This window comes from Pinus tabuliformis, chromosome 8 (genome assembly GCF_031772625.1).
Source record: "Pinus tabuliformis cultivar Carrire ecotype Pingquan chromosome 8, CPIR1, whole genome shotgun sequence".
NCBI lineage: Eukaryota > Viridiplantae > Streptophyta > Pinopsida > Pinales > Pinaceae > Pinus > Pinus tabuliformis.
The window spans coordinates 1,290,755,597-1,290,772,097 of NC_142294.1; the positions used below are offsets into that span (position 1 = coordinate 1,290,755,597).

The 16,501-nt window shown below is 36.0% G+C and overlaps 1 protein-coding gene across 1 annotated transcript; it reads right to left on the reverse strand.

Moving 5' to 3' along the window:
• Positions 1–12,423: 12,423 nt before the first annotated feature.
• LOC149240179 (clavaminate synthase-like protein At3g21360) lies at positions 12,424–14,373 on the reverse strand. The gene is made up of 2 exons (XM_089367267.1): positions 13,771–14,373; positions 12,424–13,024 (listed from the first exon to the last, which is right to left on the reverse strand). Exons 1-2 carry the CDS (start codon positions 14,031–14,033, stop codon positions 12,775–12,777), a joined length of 513 nt encoding a protein of 170 aa, XP_089223393.1. The 5' UTR covers positions 14,034–14,373; the 3' UTR covers positions 12,424–12,774.
• Between the last annotated feature and the right edge of the window lie 2,128 nt (positions 14,374–16,501).

Consider the following 16,501-nt stretch of genomic DNA (forward strand, 5'->3'; position numbering starts at 1 on the left):
GTATACCTTGGTATGGTGAGCTTGGTGGCAGTTGGTCACTAAGTTGGAGACATGATGGAGATGGGGTCCTACATATGTTGCAAGGATGTTTGCCATATGAGGGGAGAGTTGACATCATGGATATAGGTACTTGGAGGATGGGATGTTGTCGAGGACGACAACGACTTCAGGTGGAGGAGGATGTAAGGTCCTCGAGTTCTAACTGAGCATGGGCACACGGGCGCACAAGTGGACAGGGTGCGCGGTTGGAGTGTACACGGGTGCCGGCGCGATGGGTGAACATGGCCACACGGTGAACGAGTGCGGGCGTGCGGTGAACGAGCATGGGCGTGCGGTGCACGACCCGGGCGGGCGATGCGACGGAGGGCGCACACGACAGAACGTGGGTGGAGTGCGGGCAGAAGTGCGACAAGAAAGCGAGCTGCGTGCGACAATGGAAAAATGACTAAGGCAAAAGTGTGACGGTGACTTATACCCAACAAGCGTGGAGGAGTATGGGCGAGGCCGACTTGCAAGTGCGGGCAGGTTGACACATACATGGGCGCATGTAAGGGTGTGATAACATTGTTTTGGGGGTCGGCTGGAGAGCCATCACCCACGGTGGAACCACAATGAAACGCATATATATTGTGTGTGTTGGAACTTCATTTGCAACGAATCAAGTCAAACGAGACAACTTCGCATAGAGCTCAGGAGTAAAAGGAAGTGCGCAGATTTGAAGGGAATGCGCATAACTCATGCGCATTGTTCAAGAGCGCATTCTTGGTGATACTTAGAGCCGGTCGAAGGTTGGGCAAGGTGTGCCCAGGGTTGTATCAAGTGCAGATTTGTGCCGGGATTGACAAGGGCGTCTTGGTGGCTCGGGTGAGCACCCACCCTTCGTGTAAGGCGCACACATGGTTATTGTAAAAGGCTGATTTGCCTATATTGTAAAAAAAGCTAAGTATTGGCTTGGAGTTTGCCAAGCATTACTTGTGATGATTGTATTATTAAAAGAAGATTGATTATTATATATTGTTGGGAAGACTCATTGTTCAGGGAGTTGCCCCTCCCTTTATACTGTGCAATTGTTGTTCTTGTTATAATTGTTGTTGATAATGAATGAGTATGGGTGTTCATTAGTATAAAGGATAAACATAATTTTACTTGGTTGCAAAACACAAACTAAGTAAGGACAAGTGAATTAGGCATAGTCCATGAATGTTAGTATTGGTGAAAAGAAAGCATTCGGTGGTGCCGCACCTCGCTATAAGTGGTTGGAAGACTACCGCAGGTGTAGGGGCGTGACACTAGTGACCTTATGGATAAAACAAATTCAACGCTGCGTCAGTATATCATTGTTTCATAACAATTTGCAGATACAAAAAGCTATATAATTGTGGCCATTTAATTTGTATTTCATTAATAATTTAGTTATTTTATGGATTAAGCTATATAATTGTGGAGATTTAATTGTATTTCATTAATAATTTAATTATTTTTATGGATTTGAATTTATTTATTTCTAGCATATTATAAAGTAATATTATATTTTAATCATGCACTTTATAAAATTGTTTTAATATAATAGCTATATATATATATATATATATATATATATATATATATATATTTATGAGAAAAGAAATTTACCATTTCATATTTTTGGAATTCTAAAATATATTTATATAATTTAGAATTATATATATATATATATATATATATATATATATATATATATATATATATATATATTGATTATTTATAATTTACAATATTTGTTTTTTTCTCTTAAATATTTATCTACATTAATTCACAATAAGTCTCAAAACATTTTATTAGATTTCAAGTTTAAAAAAACATGAGAGTTAACTAAATTATAATTTTATTTAAGAAAATAATTATTATTAATGATAAAAATAATTAGTCTATAAGTTAAATATATATGCATGTTAAATCATATATAACAATATTATTAAGTGGTAATTATGCTTTCATAAAAATTATAAATTAATATATAAAATGGAAAAATAAATTTACAACTAAAAACATAGAGTTGTATAAACTTTGATGGGTAGTAATGATAGTGAGCTAAAAATATGTTGTACCAATTAAGCCAGCCTAAAATCCTACAATGTCAATCTCTTGGTCAAAAGGCACTTCCTTAATCCCAATTTAGGAAAATAAATCGCTATGCAATCCTTGTTTCAAATTAAGTGGGACGATTCGCGAGGGTGGAAGATTTCTACAAAAAACCACCGAACTCAAGAGTTTTGGGTATAACCCCAAAGCCAAATATTTCCATATAATATGTGGGGCCCAAACCATAGAACAACCGTAGAAAAAACTCTCCAATATAACAAGCACACAAGGAGAAATTACAACTTTAAAGGCCTTACCTTTCTTGTAGCTCCTTTGGAATTATTCCCAATGCTTCTCCGCAATAACACACAAACCATTGATGCCTCGATTAAATCATACGCAACCAAGGTCTATGACCTCGACTAACATTAAACCTCCTGGGATAGTTCAACAATTATGTCACATACCCATGGCCCACTTTTGGTTGCTCTCTTTAATTTTCATTGGATGTTTATTTTTGCCTTTCCACGTGACCCTGGATCTATGCCACCCAGACCTTCCTCAACTAAGTGCTCAAGCATTCCTTTAGTGAAAAGATATGATGTAAATAGATATGCAGGACCCAACTCCACTTGCCTTGCTTTCCTCTCGCCTTCCCATACTCAACTTGGCCCGAACACCATGTTCACCTAGTCCTCTTCAATCCGGTCCTCTCTAAAAGTGTGCACATGTTTCCTCTTTCGCGAGACAGATTCTGGGAAATGGAAACATTTCCACCGGCTATTGATCCTGGTTCATGTTAACTATCGTCCCCGGTCCTTTTCCAAATGTGTGCACGCTTTTTTCATCTAGCATGAGTCAGCAGTATTTGTGGTCGACTTTACTCTGCTTGTTCCATACAAAAAGTTTCCACGTCACCTCGCTCCTCTTCATATTGGCCAATCTTCACACGTCGACTCGATGCCTAGTTAGCCTGATTGTCTCTTTGTATGTTCCTATCTATATCTTTCGAAGGAAACCTCCCAAGACATGTCATCTCGGCACTGCCAATTGTGATAGAACTCGGTTTTGTCTCCTCGACCTTCGTTAATTAAAGTACTCTCAACAAATTCCTAACAAAACTAAGTTTTTAACTCCTGTCCATTACATTTTGTGCTCGGCTTCCACTACAGAATCACATTCTGTACTCAGTCTTTCGTCTGCAAGCTCCACTTAAGTCTCACACTTCTTATCTCTCTCTCCACTCTAATATTTCCTGTAATTGGTCTTCTCATAGGTTTATTATCGCGGTCACGTCTTTGTCATAGACTTGCACTCCTTTTGATTCTTTCTTGACTCTAGATCATTGGCCACTCTATGGATCAATGATAAACAACTTTGATCATCCTTATTTTAAAGGGAATGATTTTTCCCATTTCAAAAGCTTTGATTCCTCATCACAGATTCGAATGCTCATTCTCAAAATTCTCTCCCTCGAGAGCTTAAATCTCACCCAAATATGTAATCAAAATCAATACTTGACGACTATAGGGAATAACAATGCATATAATAGACAAGGCCCGATTTACACAAATTCCAACTACTCAACATAATGTTCACTTATATTATTATACATATAATTTACAAAAGGCCCTTCCTTGGCCTAATTTACATTATTTCATCCCTTCTCCGCCTTGTGGCCCTACTTTGCCTCACTCCTCTACTCTAAATCTCTCCACACTTATACTTACACATTACATCCTTTGGTTACATAATTATACCAAATTGAATTTTCTACTAAATTCTGGTTCAGATCCATAAATCCTCAACTATTTCTATTTCTAGATCCTCTAGATCCACATATCCACCAAGAGATCTAACTAACCCTCAAACCTTTCTAGCCCTCTAAAATATTCTCAATACTTCTCCTATTTACAATATTCATCACTTATATACATGAAAGCATAGGGAAATACAATAAAATAATTAATTAGATAATCAACTTCCTTACTAATTGAAAGACCCTTATCTTTAGTCAAAATGTGTTTTTACTTGGAGGTAAGATGCTCCTGCATCATTCTCCCAAGGAAGAAAAATTTCATGGCCACATGACCATGTGCCTTCATATGCTAATAAAAATCCTCTCAGATCCCAAAATTTATGTTGCATCTAGCCTTTTGCTCTTTTTTGTTGCTTTCATTCTTTTATTGTTGTCTCCTTTCCTATTCTAGGTTTTCAAATCTTATGTTGTAGTTGTCCACCTTCTTTTTTGATGTAGACTTGTTCAGCCAAATTAAATCTGTTGTTAACCTTCCTTCTTTCTGCAATATGCCTCCTTTGAGATACCTTTATCATTAGCTTCCTCATTTCTTCAATCTCTATGTCTATTTGGTCCTTTAGCTAGTACATACTCTACATATCTCTATTGTTTTCTTGTTGAACTTTGCTACTAATATTCCTCATTGGTTGTTACTACACCTTCACCTCATTTTTCTTCAAACTATTAAAACTTGTCATCTTTTCACTTTCTTCATCTCTTGGCTTTAGATTGTCCAACCAATCCTCTAAAAATCTCAGCTCTTCTACGAGATCACTAACATTTACCATGCTAGTCTTAAACTCTATTTCTTTGTCATGGAATTTCTCTTCCTTACTCTATCTTCCATATCATTATCTTCTTAAAGAAATTTTGCACCATCATCATCTTCCATGGTAGCTTCTAATAATTGTCCATCGTTGTCATCTACAAGCACATGCTTAAGAAGGAATTCCTCAATCTCATCCATCTCCTCCAACATCGTCATGTCTTCATCAATCTATATAAACATGTCAATTGTGTGTTGTTCACTACGTGTAATCACACAAAAATCATTATTTTCAGAAACACAAGGCTCCTTAGCCTCATTTAATGTGTCTATTAGCAAACCCTCATGATGATCTTAACTTATCCAATAGTTAATCGGATTCTCAATAAATCTCGCTTCCATGTCTCTGCCTTATTCTTCATTAATGTACAAGCCTTGTCCATAACCAATTGAATTATGCTCAACTACTATGGGTTCTTCCTTCACCTTCTCATATATTCTCTGCCTCAAAACTTTTTGTAGTGGAGGCCATCTCACCTTATTTTGCTTCATTGTCCAACCATACTTCTGATATTTACGGATTTTCTATCACAACGCCTTCACATGATTGAGTTCTTCCCTTAATTCAACCATCTCATTCTTGAATTCCTCATCACTCATCTCCTTTATGCTAGCCACTTTAGCATTATTTTTTCTCTAATTGCAACTTTCCTTTGAACCTATCACATGACCATTAATAGTCATATTTACCTTTCCTTCTTATGAACTCTCCTTGTTCACTTGTGAGCTACAACAACCCTTTTCATCTTGTAACAAGTTTTCCACTTGCCACAGTAACAAGTTCTATGTCATTGTATCCTTCTCTTCTCTTTCTCTTGGAAATTCTACCCACACTCACTATGGAATTTCCTTTGGAAACTTCTACCCAAACTTTTCTTTTTGAAGTTTTCCTCATCTAATTCTTTGTAGGAGAACCTTTTCTTCTCCTAGAGCACATATACTCAACTTTCAAAATTTTCAGGATTCTGCAATTTCATCAGCTCACTTCTATCTTCTCCTTTACTATCCTTGCTTTAGAAATTTCATCTTGATGTTGGGTTCCTTTCACAATTATCCCTCTGAGAGCTCAGCTTATTATATGGCTGCTACCTGCAAACACAAATACTTATGACCAGGGTCAACATAAATCATAAATACTTGTCAATGTGTTCTTCAAGACCTTATTCTTTTGATAGTCCTCTGCACATCGCCTCTGTATTTTCATTATGCATTCCTCCATATATATTCTCCCATTTAAGATCATTTCAACCTACTCCAATATCTGCAAATTTTATCCTTCCAAAATCAACTTCACATGAAAGTCAAATTCTTATTCAATTTCTCTCCTCCCAAACAAACATCCTCCAATCCAGAAACAAATTTTACACTCACTCAATGCCTTAAAGAACAAAATTGTTCTTCTTGCAATCATCTATATTTAGTACAAAAATTAAAACAACGTCCAAACCTATTTTTCTACAAAACTTATTTCCTCAAAGAGATTCATGTAACCTCCTATTTCCGTTGCTACAACACCCTCCAAAATTTCACTACATTCAAAATTTGGAGCGTACTTTTTCGCCGTGTCGAGCATCTCCTTCATTGTCAAGTGTTGTTTCATTTTTTCCTACATGTTTCAACATTTCTTGAATGCTCTCAAGTGTCATCGCACTAATTAGAACATCTTATGTGTATTTCAGGGTCGTAACATCTTTGTTGTTGTAAAATGACACTTTTTGGTCGCAGTCACACACACTTCACCCGTTGTACTTGGGGAGTGCATGCAAAGTGGGATTTTGATGTATACTTATCATTGTTCAAGCTTTTCTAAGTTTTCTCGATGAGTTGGTATGTGTCACACATGGTTTTATGTCTAAAACTCATCATTCACCCCTTTCCCTATCTTCCAGACTTAGAAAATTTGTGGTTTCAAAACAAACCCATTGAGGCCAAGAGCACACAAGCACAGTCTGAAACCTTTGATCAAGAATACTTCACTTTTTGGAAGTGCACCATGCACCCTCCAAGAGCACAAAGTGCACTCCTTAAGCCCTTTCTCCCTCCTTGTTCTGAACTACACCCTTCAAGAAACCTAGTCTTTCTTTGAGCACACTCCTTCGGGTTGAAGAAATGCACCCTCCTTGAGTGCATGAGCATGCCCTAAAGGCCTTAATCTCAACCTTTCATCCTTCCACAATACGCATGTGTGCTACTGACCCTTTGAGCACATGAGCACATTATGAAGGCACAAAACACCACCCTTCAGCGTTAAGACTTGTGCCATTCTCCCTCATGTGCCTCTTGAGCACATGAGCACACCCCGAAGGCACAAAGACTTCCTCCTTAAGCCTTCAAGAGTGCTCTCTATTCCCTCCCTCTCTCCCTTGAGTACACAATGCACTTGGGAAGCCCGATGCCTTCCCCTTTGTCCTTTGGACTCATGCCATGCGCCCTACCTGGATTTTCTCTTTCTCTTGATCCAATGAGCGCATGTTGAAGCCCCGAAGCCTCTACCTCTTAGCCCTTCAACCTTTAGAAGTGCACTGTTGTGCCAAGAAGTCTCCTTGCTCCTTCCAAAGTGCACTATTAAGGTATTAACTAAAAATCTACATGAACATGTTAGAATATGAGATTTTCAGGTTGATGGTTGCTTTTCATGAGTGATTACATCAATAAGTATTCTAGTAACATCGTGGTAGGCATGCATGAGGAAGATCGAGCAAAGAAGATGAACAAAGGAAGCATTTAAGAACAAAGAACACATTGAAATATTGATGATCGAAGCACCCTAAAGAATCCAAGATCAAAGACCCTTTGGAAGGTGTAGACATCAATGATCAGAAGTTGCATGAATAATGAAGACATAGGTGGCAGGTATGTCACTACTCAAGAAAGCCCATGTCATCAGTCACTATTAGTCCTAGTCAACAAAGATAGTGAATTTTCATTTCTGCATCACACAATGATGTGGAAGTTATAATGTAATGTTGTAGTCATTGTAAAGACAATTAAGTTGAAATCCAAGAGTCATATGTGGATAAAAGATCCAAGGAAGTCCAAAATAAATGTTCATAATTGATGCCTAATTTTAACTTCTCTTGGTTGTAGGTGTCCAAATACATCCTCCCTTATCCTCGAGAAGCTTGCATGAGGAAACCATTCCTAGATGAGAATAGGAGATAGAGAGAAATATCTAGGAAAATTCTAGTGAAATTCTCATGGGAGTCCTTTTGGAAGTCCAAGTTAGCCTAACTGTGAATTATAACATAAGGAGGATCCAATTCCAAGGCACCAGAGGGGATGGATCTCATCTAAGGTAACCATTGCATTTCACTCAATTTCCATAATGTCAACGTTTAGTATATGTCCCATAACATTTGTTACCATTTGAATGCATTTTATTGGATTTGGATTCCTTGGAAAATATAACTTAGACCTAGTGATTTACTCTCATATATATTTGGTAGTAGCGTACATATATATTCTTTGGTTGTGATATCTATAATATATAGTTGGTTGTAGTAAGGACAAGAGCTCTAGCACCTTGAGTGGGATTCTCAGCAATTACATCAACTCTAAGGATTTATACTAAACTTTATAGGTAAAGGTATGCAAGTCACGCCTCTTTGCTTTCAATGTATCAAACATTAATAAAGTCCATATGTAGGGACATCTATTGAATTGTACATCCTTTTATCTATACAAATTTTGTGTTGATCTATTGAGTATAACTCTTATACATAGGAAGAAAATTTGGATAATGATACCTTAGGAAGTTAGGGTTTGCTGCTAATCTTGAAATCACTTTCCAATGCATCATCTAGGTAATTTTACTATAACTTTTTTCTTGAAAAACTTCAAATATCTATTTTTTTTTTAAACTAAGGAGATATATAAAGATACATGTGGTGAAATTTTCAAGTACATATTAATTATACTTTCAAAGATACCACCTTTTGCAGGGTAGGGTTGGTAACTATTTCAAAAATCAATTTTAAATAATACATATTGATATTTTGTTATAACCTTTCGTAGATAATTTTTGTACTACAAACTTTATAACACTTTGAAATAAAATACTAAAGTACCTTCGGTATAAATTTCATCATCATATTTGAAATTTTGGAGATGCAACATGTTGTATAGGTGTGTTCATAAGAAAATGTAAAAAGTAAACAAGTTTGGGAATGTTACTATAAGTTTCTCTTAGCACCTCAATTTTTTTTCATACTTATATAATTGCAAAGAAGACATAAGATCATATCGTATGCCAAAATTTCTCACTCATAACCCATGTCCATTTTTTCTTGCATGTTGTGTGGTGGTAAGTGTTTAATATTGTCACCTTTCAGTCATTGAGACTAGATCTCCTAACCTACTATCTAGCTTATGTGATTGTGCCCAAAAATTCCTTATCGAGGCCTGTGGTTCCATGGCTAATCTCAAAGACACCAAAAATATTGTTGAGAAAAAAATATATAATTACACTTCGTCTCATCATTCAGGCTAACTAAACCTACATGTATCAAGTGAGCGTCTTCGCCCTAAATATGCCAACACAAGAGTAGGGTGATATTTGACCTTGGCCAGAACCTTAGCACTTGCTACAAACATGTGACGAAGAATAGAGATGCAGGAATGTTAGGATTGAATTTATCATGGCAGATGAGACCCCACGTTAATACCACAAACAATCCTATGTTTTGAACCAACTCCCATAGGCTCCTATCCATTTTACACAAAGTGACTCAATATGAATTATTGAATTTAAGGAGTCGATTGGGATTATTTTGTTCCACGAGCGGAGGAAAATGCCAACAATAAAGTGTTTCATAAGTGCAAGCACCACCTTTTACAAAGATTGAATGCAACTATAAGTGCAAGTACCACATTTCACAAGCTAAAGAAAAATGGTTTATCGTTTCTTCTTGTTTGATCCCAGTTGCCTTAGTTGAGTAGAACATTTTTTAATGTAAAGAAATGAAACATCCAATATATGCTTCATAATTTATTTATTTTTAATTTCATTTTCTCTAATCATCATATATAATGATAAACAACTCATACAATAAATTTTTAATCACATTTTGTAATTAATTAAATAAATATGATTTAAAATTAAAATTTGTAATTAAGAAAATAATTAAAATGCACACTTCCAATAAAACAATACCTATCAACATAAAAACCTAATTTCCTAGAACTTATAAATTAAAATTTATATATCAATCAAAATTCAATTAACTTTGGACTTTAATAATATACCATACATATTGCTTGAACTTTAATAATATACCATACACATTAAAACTACATTATTTGAAGAGAATGTGATGATATTACTCATTTCTAATGCAAACAGACTACTTTGATGTTTATCAATTTAGAAATGACTACATCGCTACTCGAGCTTGAACTGCCAACATTACATGAAAGATACACCTACGCATAAAGACAACGCAATTCCAACCGTAATCAAATATATTAATCTTAATATTAATACTAGCAATTGTCCCAAAAGGTACAAAGAGAGGCCGATAGGATTATTAAATTGGAAGTGTTGAATTTTTTTAGAAGAGTTAATTGGTTTGTGGAAAACCTTGTTTTCTTGGACTGGATCATTGTGCAATTACTTTTCTTTAAATGTTTTGTTTATATCTATATTACAAGGAGCACATTGAATGTCTTATTTCATTTTAGAGTAAGTTAATTACCCAAAATCAAGAGGTTAAGTTAATTACCCAAAATCAAGAAACCTTTATAGATGGCCAAGCATATACGAAGCTTGCTAGTGACCGAGGCAATAACCACCATGACTATCCCCTACCAATATATTTCATTGAAAACCATAATTGTATATTGCATTTAGAAAGTCAAAACATAATATTAGAAAACATGTTGATATATTGCTATTAAAAAATTAATTCCATTAGAAACCATGATATTATTATTATTATATCATGTTGATATTATTATCAGTTTTTAAGCGCATGGATCTAGCTGAAGTTGAAACTTTATGCTCATCAAATCCCTTATTTTTCTACTCAGAGCTGAGTGTCGAGTTGCAGGTGCATTCGTGCATTTATTTCACAAGGCCAAAGTCAGATTCGTTGTATTCCTTTTCGGGAGAAACTGTCTCTGGCGGTATGATAGGGCCCTTGTAAATCTTGTGTACTCCAACGAAACACTTCAAGGCTATTGAAGTTGGTGCTCAAATAAATTTCACCCCTAACTTAACGTCTAGAACTATAGACTTCAAGGAGGCTAAGAGTTGGGAATAAATTGTGATATTCAAAGTGGTGGATTGTCTTTATTTTTCATTTCCCCGTTATTATGGTAAAAGGGAAAAGGGATCTAGCTGAAGTTATTATGGTAATGATATCTCGAGGCTGTTATTTTATGGTATTTTTATTTTAGTGAGGAAGTGGGGGAGAGTGGTTGAACATTGAGAGAGTCATACAATCTTTAGTCGGCTAATGGATATGCAAATCTAAGGATGTGTAAAGGAATGGCGGTAGAGATTCAAGGAATGAATTGTTCGATGAGATTCAAAGAGTTTTAGAGTCTTTAATTTTTGGTATTTTTGGTAATTTTGAAAAAAGAAAATCTATAAGAGAATTTAGTAATCAAAAAATAACAAGATTCACTTATTTTTAATATTTGACAATTTTGAGAGGGAAAAGTCCAAAAAAACTTAATAATCAAAGAAATAACAAAACGAAAATCACTTTTTAAAATTAGACCAGAGAGATTGATGATGGAGACAATTCTAGACCCATTTCAAGAGTTTTAAGTTCTATTATTATGATCAATCTAACAAAATATAAAATAATAATGTTTCATGTTTCTGAGCAAATGACTCCCCGTAACATGAAGGACTAGGGTTTCCCTTGGAAGCATCAAAATTTAGTCTGATAAATTTAATAGGAAAAGAATACGGGCAAAAGTTTGATAAAATTAATAAGAGAAGAATACCGATGCAAGAGAGAAGAGGGAGTCCATATAGAAAGAGAATTTAACAAGAAAAATGAGAAGATTGAAAGCTACCGCCCTTAGTCTTGAACATGTCTTTTCATATTTTAATTAACTTTACTTTAAAAGCTATAATTTTCAATGGGGATTTTTATGGATTTCGTTTTTATGTCTCTGACTTTGTTTTGATTGGTGTTAAAAGATTATTGTTAGAGACGTTTATTATTTTGTAAAGAATTTGGAAATTTGGTTAAAAATATTGGTACTTTTTACAGACATTCTACACATTTCTAAATGGGGAGTTTTTTTAAAGGGGAACTGGGGTTCGAAGGTATAAAATAATGGGAATAATATGTTAGAGATATATTTTATGTTGTTGATAAGCAATTTTTTCCAAAGAAATTTGATTTATAAAGGGAGTAATTTGATAAGGAATTGCTTATTGAGGATAGTCATTTTTCATTCAAATTTGGTTTTGGTTTTTGTTTTTTTTTTTTTTTGTGATTATGGAATTGTTTGAATATTTTATTTTTTTTTATGGTGGAAGTGGAATCAGCACTATCAAAAATTTCTGAGCACCCAAAATTCTGAAACTTGACAGTTATAACCAAGATTTCCCAAAATTTCCACCTGATTTTATCAAAATTATACCTGAAATTCCATTGTTTCCAACAAAAATGTAACCTCCTTTAATTAAAAATATCTGAATTTGAATACGGAAATTTAAAAAACCAGAAGGGTTTGCTGATCCATTCGATAACTGAGTCTATATTAAAGAATATCTCTACTCATGAAATTAAAAACCAAACATAAATAGTTTAAAAAACTATACACTATAACGCATATTTCAACTGTGAAAGAGTTATGTAGAGGGAATGCAAATAGTTATTCTTTAGATACAAATAGATGCAATGCAAAACTCGTTACGTCTAAATCATCTTGATGTTTAGATACAAACAGATGAAATGCAAAACTCTTTACGTCTAAATCATCTTCCTTTGCAAAAATCTCAGGTTCCTTCTCTACCAGAGAATAACGTCTACTTGCACATAGCAACCAGTACTTGACGTGGAGGCTTCGAAGGTCTTCTCGCATGCTGAACAACCAGGTTATCCAGCAACAATACATCCCCTTCCTCTCACCTTAAATTTACGCACTCTTCATCAACAATGGCCTTGAATGCCTCCGCTGCTTCACCAGAAATATGACACCCATCTCCAAAAGACAGTGACAGGTTTCTTTCGCCATAGCCGGTTATGGTGTTAAACCAGACTTGCCTCCCTCCATATCCCTCGAATGCTCTGATCGCCTCCCGAGGGCCGAACACGAACTCAGCTGATCCGTCCTCTAGGCACTTAAAGTTCGTACAACCCATCACCTCTACTGCTCTGCTTATCATTCATTCAAATGCAGAGGCATTAAACTTTGAAAGCAATAATAACTGAACAACAAAATGAAAAATGAGATGATGAGCTTAAATGCAGTGAAATAATAAAGTTATGACAAAGCCATGTGAACCCGAGGTCTCATCTGAAGATCATGTCAAGTTGATACCCAGGATTAATACCCATCCTCAAACTGTGAAGTTCGCACCTCCAAAATTGCCAGATAAAATTATATGCACCTCCAAAATTGCCGCGTTGGTACCGAAGTTTGTTTATATAATGGGATGTTTATTATCAGAATTGTGTGAAAGTTTAGGGGAGGCTAGATAAGATTGGGGAAATTTAATTCCCAACAAATTTTCATTTTCAACCCTTCCCAAAAGGTTTAAATTTATAATGTAAACTGATACCAAACCCACTAAAACCAACTAATATACACACCATGTGAAACCAACTAGTATACACACCATGTGAATTGAGATTCTGAAAGCTATACCAGGTGGTACTTTAAATGGAACCAACTAATATACACACCATGTGAAACCAACTGGTATACACACCATGTGAATTGAGATTCTGAAAGCTATACCAGGTGGTACTTTAAATGGACTTACGCTAATTAATGCTAGCAGCATGTGAAACCAACTGGTATACACACCATGTGAATTGAGATTCTGAAAGCTATACCAGGTGGTACTTTAAATGGACTTACGCTAATTAATGCCTTCTAGCAGCTACATTGCACTTACCTCTTTTTCGCCTCAATTGGGTCGTTCGTTTCCAGAAAAGTCTGCCAGTTTCCGGTAGAGAAGGAAGCAAATGTGTTTAGGGTGGGAGCCATTACTTTAGACATGACCAACCCTGTATCCTTCACTCTTCTTACAAATTCAGGCATTCTGACTTCCATTCGCTGCGCAATGCCTTGGCTGAGAGCTATGGCAGTCTCTCCACCCGTGGGAGGTGCAGTCTCGCAGAAGAAAAACAGCTTAGACGGCCACTCATCCATCTGCATCGAACCATTGTAACAGAAAATTGAATAGTAGACAAAGATGGAAAATTGGCACAACACAAGTTTCAACTTCAGCTAGATCCATGCTCTTAAAAACTGAAACACCCAACCCCAAAATTCATGGCCATGTTTAGCTATAGGTTCATTTCCATCTTGATATATTAACCCATAAATGAATAATAGACATCAATCCATTCTAGCTTGGGTTTTGGTAACTATCCCAAGATTTAGAAAACCCCAAAACTTTGGGCATTCTAATTGGTGAGATGGCAGTATTTGTTGGGAGAATTCAAATTAACACAGCAAAAGAGAGAATTCGTTCCTGGTTTTGGAATATTCTGGAGATATGGAGGATAAGAGGGTAACCAAATTCAGTAACAGCAAAATGTGGGTCTCAAAAGTGGAGTAACAGCAAAGCGGAAAATTTGTTGCAGAAGTTTTTAAATTCAATTGTGGCGAACAGAAATTGAATTGAAAAACAGAAAAGGGTCATTTTATTGTATAGGTCTCACATTGAATAATAGAAAAGGGGCAATTTATTGTATAGGTCTAAAATTGAATAACACCAAAGGGGGAAATCTGTTGTAAAAGTTGTTGAAGTTCACTTGGTACCAAATAATAGATTAGGGAAACAAGGCATTGAAGATTTGTATTTCAAATAACATATCTTTGTACATCTATCAAATAACATATCTTTTATATATTTCCTAGATATTATAAGAGGTTGAATGATATTTTGACTTGTTCTTTCATAACGTTGCTCCTCCCACCCAAACGCTTTAACAAATGAGCTGAAATCTGCGGCGGATCTGAGAGGGAATCCTCTGAAAAGCAGAGCGCCGTGATCCGTGAGTTGATGCTGTATCCAATCTCTGTTATTGCGTATGTTGTGGGTTACATCTGCAATCCCTCCTTTGCGATCGTGGGAGGTAGCGCATTGCTGAGCAGGGAGAAGAACCTTGGGGAATAATCTGTTTTCTTCCGACGCTCCTGCAATCGTCATCTTCTGCTCTGGTATTCGACCTTCTAAGAAAGTGTGCATGGTTGCAAATGATTCAGATGCAATCTCCATGTTCTAAATTACAAAACAAAATACAAAACTCGAGGGAACCTTGTGCTTTTGCAGAACAACGAGACGACTAAAAGGTCAGGGCTGGTAGGTAACACAATCTCTTTGCGAGATGACATTACTATAATTTAAATGTGCAGATTAGCTGGGCTTCGCTTCCTCTCAAACAACCTGAAATTCGAGATTTTGCTTAAAATGAGACATTCAAATCCAAAATTTGAGAAATGCTCTATCAGTTTAGTTCAAATACGATAATGAATGAACCATGCAGCTATAGAGCTTAGAAACACAACTTCAAGATGCACCAGATCACGGCTTTGGGGGTTTGGGGATTAAGTCTGCAGAGATACAACTAAAGAGTTCGCCACAGGTAGTTTTAATGGGTGTATGGGGTATATAATTTAATACTAATCAGTGCTTGCCAAAAGCCAGGGAAGAAGAACAACAACAACAACTGGCATACCAAAGAAACAAAGGGCAAGAGTGACATAAAAGAATGGGAAAAAGCAGTAAAAATATCTTCAAGAGTGACATAAAAAAATGGGAAAAAGCAGTAAAAATATCTTGCCATGCCAAGAAGGAAACTCAATCGATATTTGGAAAAAGCAGTCACACTTCAAATCAATGGTTGAAAGTGTCTCACCTGATCTAACGGAGCAGGGTAAAAGTGTTGACGATTGTTGATGCATAGGAAGGCCATCTATGATGGAAAAAGACATCTGCCTCAACCCTCTATCTAACTCTATGCTGACAGAAACACTGAAGACTCTATGAAAAGAGCTTATTATTTCATTACTAAACATTCTTATTTATAGATACATATGCAGGAGTGTTGGCTTGAGGGGGCTTGACCCAAGTTTAGAGTTAATTAGCCAAACAAATCCCTGTACTATTGGCCCTTTCGGCAACAGCTAGTAGAGCGTGGACTGAGGTCTCACTCGAAGCAGTATGGCGGGATGCTAGAACCAAGTTTCTGCACCCTTGAGATGTCTAAGGGGTCGGTTTAGTCAAACTATGAGTACCTTCGTGCATGTTACTTCATGCGTTGTCATGACCTGCGAGAACTTCGCAATCTTTTATAATCATCTTCGCGGAGCCCTAACCAGGGGCTGAGGTGATTTCACGCTGCCCTAGCAACGATCTGCGCTACTTCCCCAAGTTACACTGTGTATCTTACTTATCTTCTTATAGCAGTTAGTTACCTTTGCATAAATAGATACTTTATCTTATATTCACTTTATCAACACATTCATATAAGTTCGCACATCATATAAACAATAGAAATGCAATTTATTTACGATACATTCAATGCACAAAACAAGAAAAAGATACACATAAATGATGTAAAACTTCTCTTTATTACTTCTCCAATGGTTACAGACTCGACTCGCTCTGCGCACTC

Coding starts and splice junctions, on each gene's coding strand:
- LOC149240179 (XM_089367267.1), bottom strand. CDS start 14,033: ATGCAGATGGATGAGTGGCCGTCTAAGCTGTTTTTCTTCTGCGAGACT. Junction 13,025..13,770: donor CCAATTGAGGCGAAAAAGAG/GTAAGTGCAATG, acceptor AATGATAAGCAG/AGCAGTAGAGGTGATGGGTT.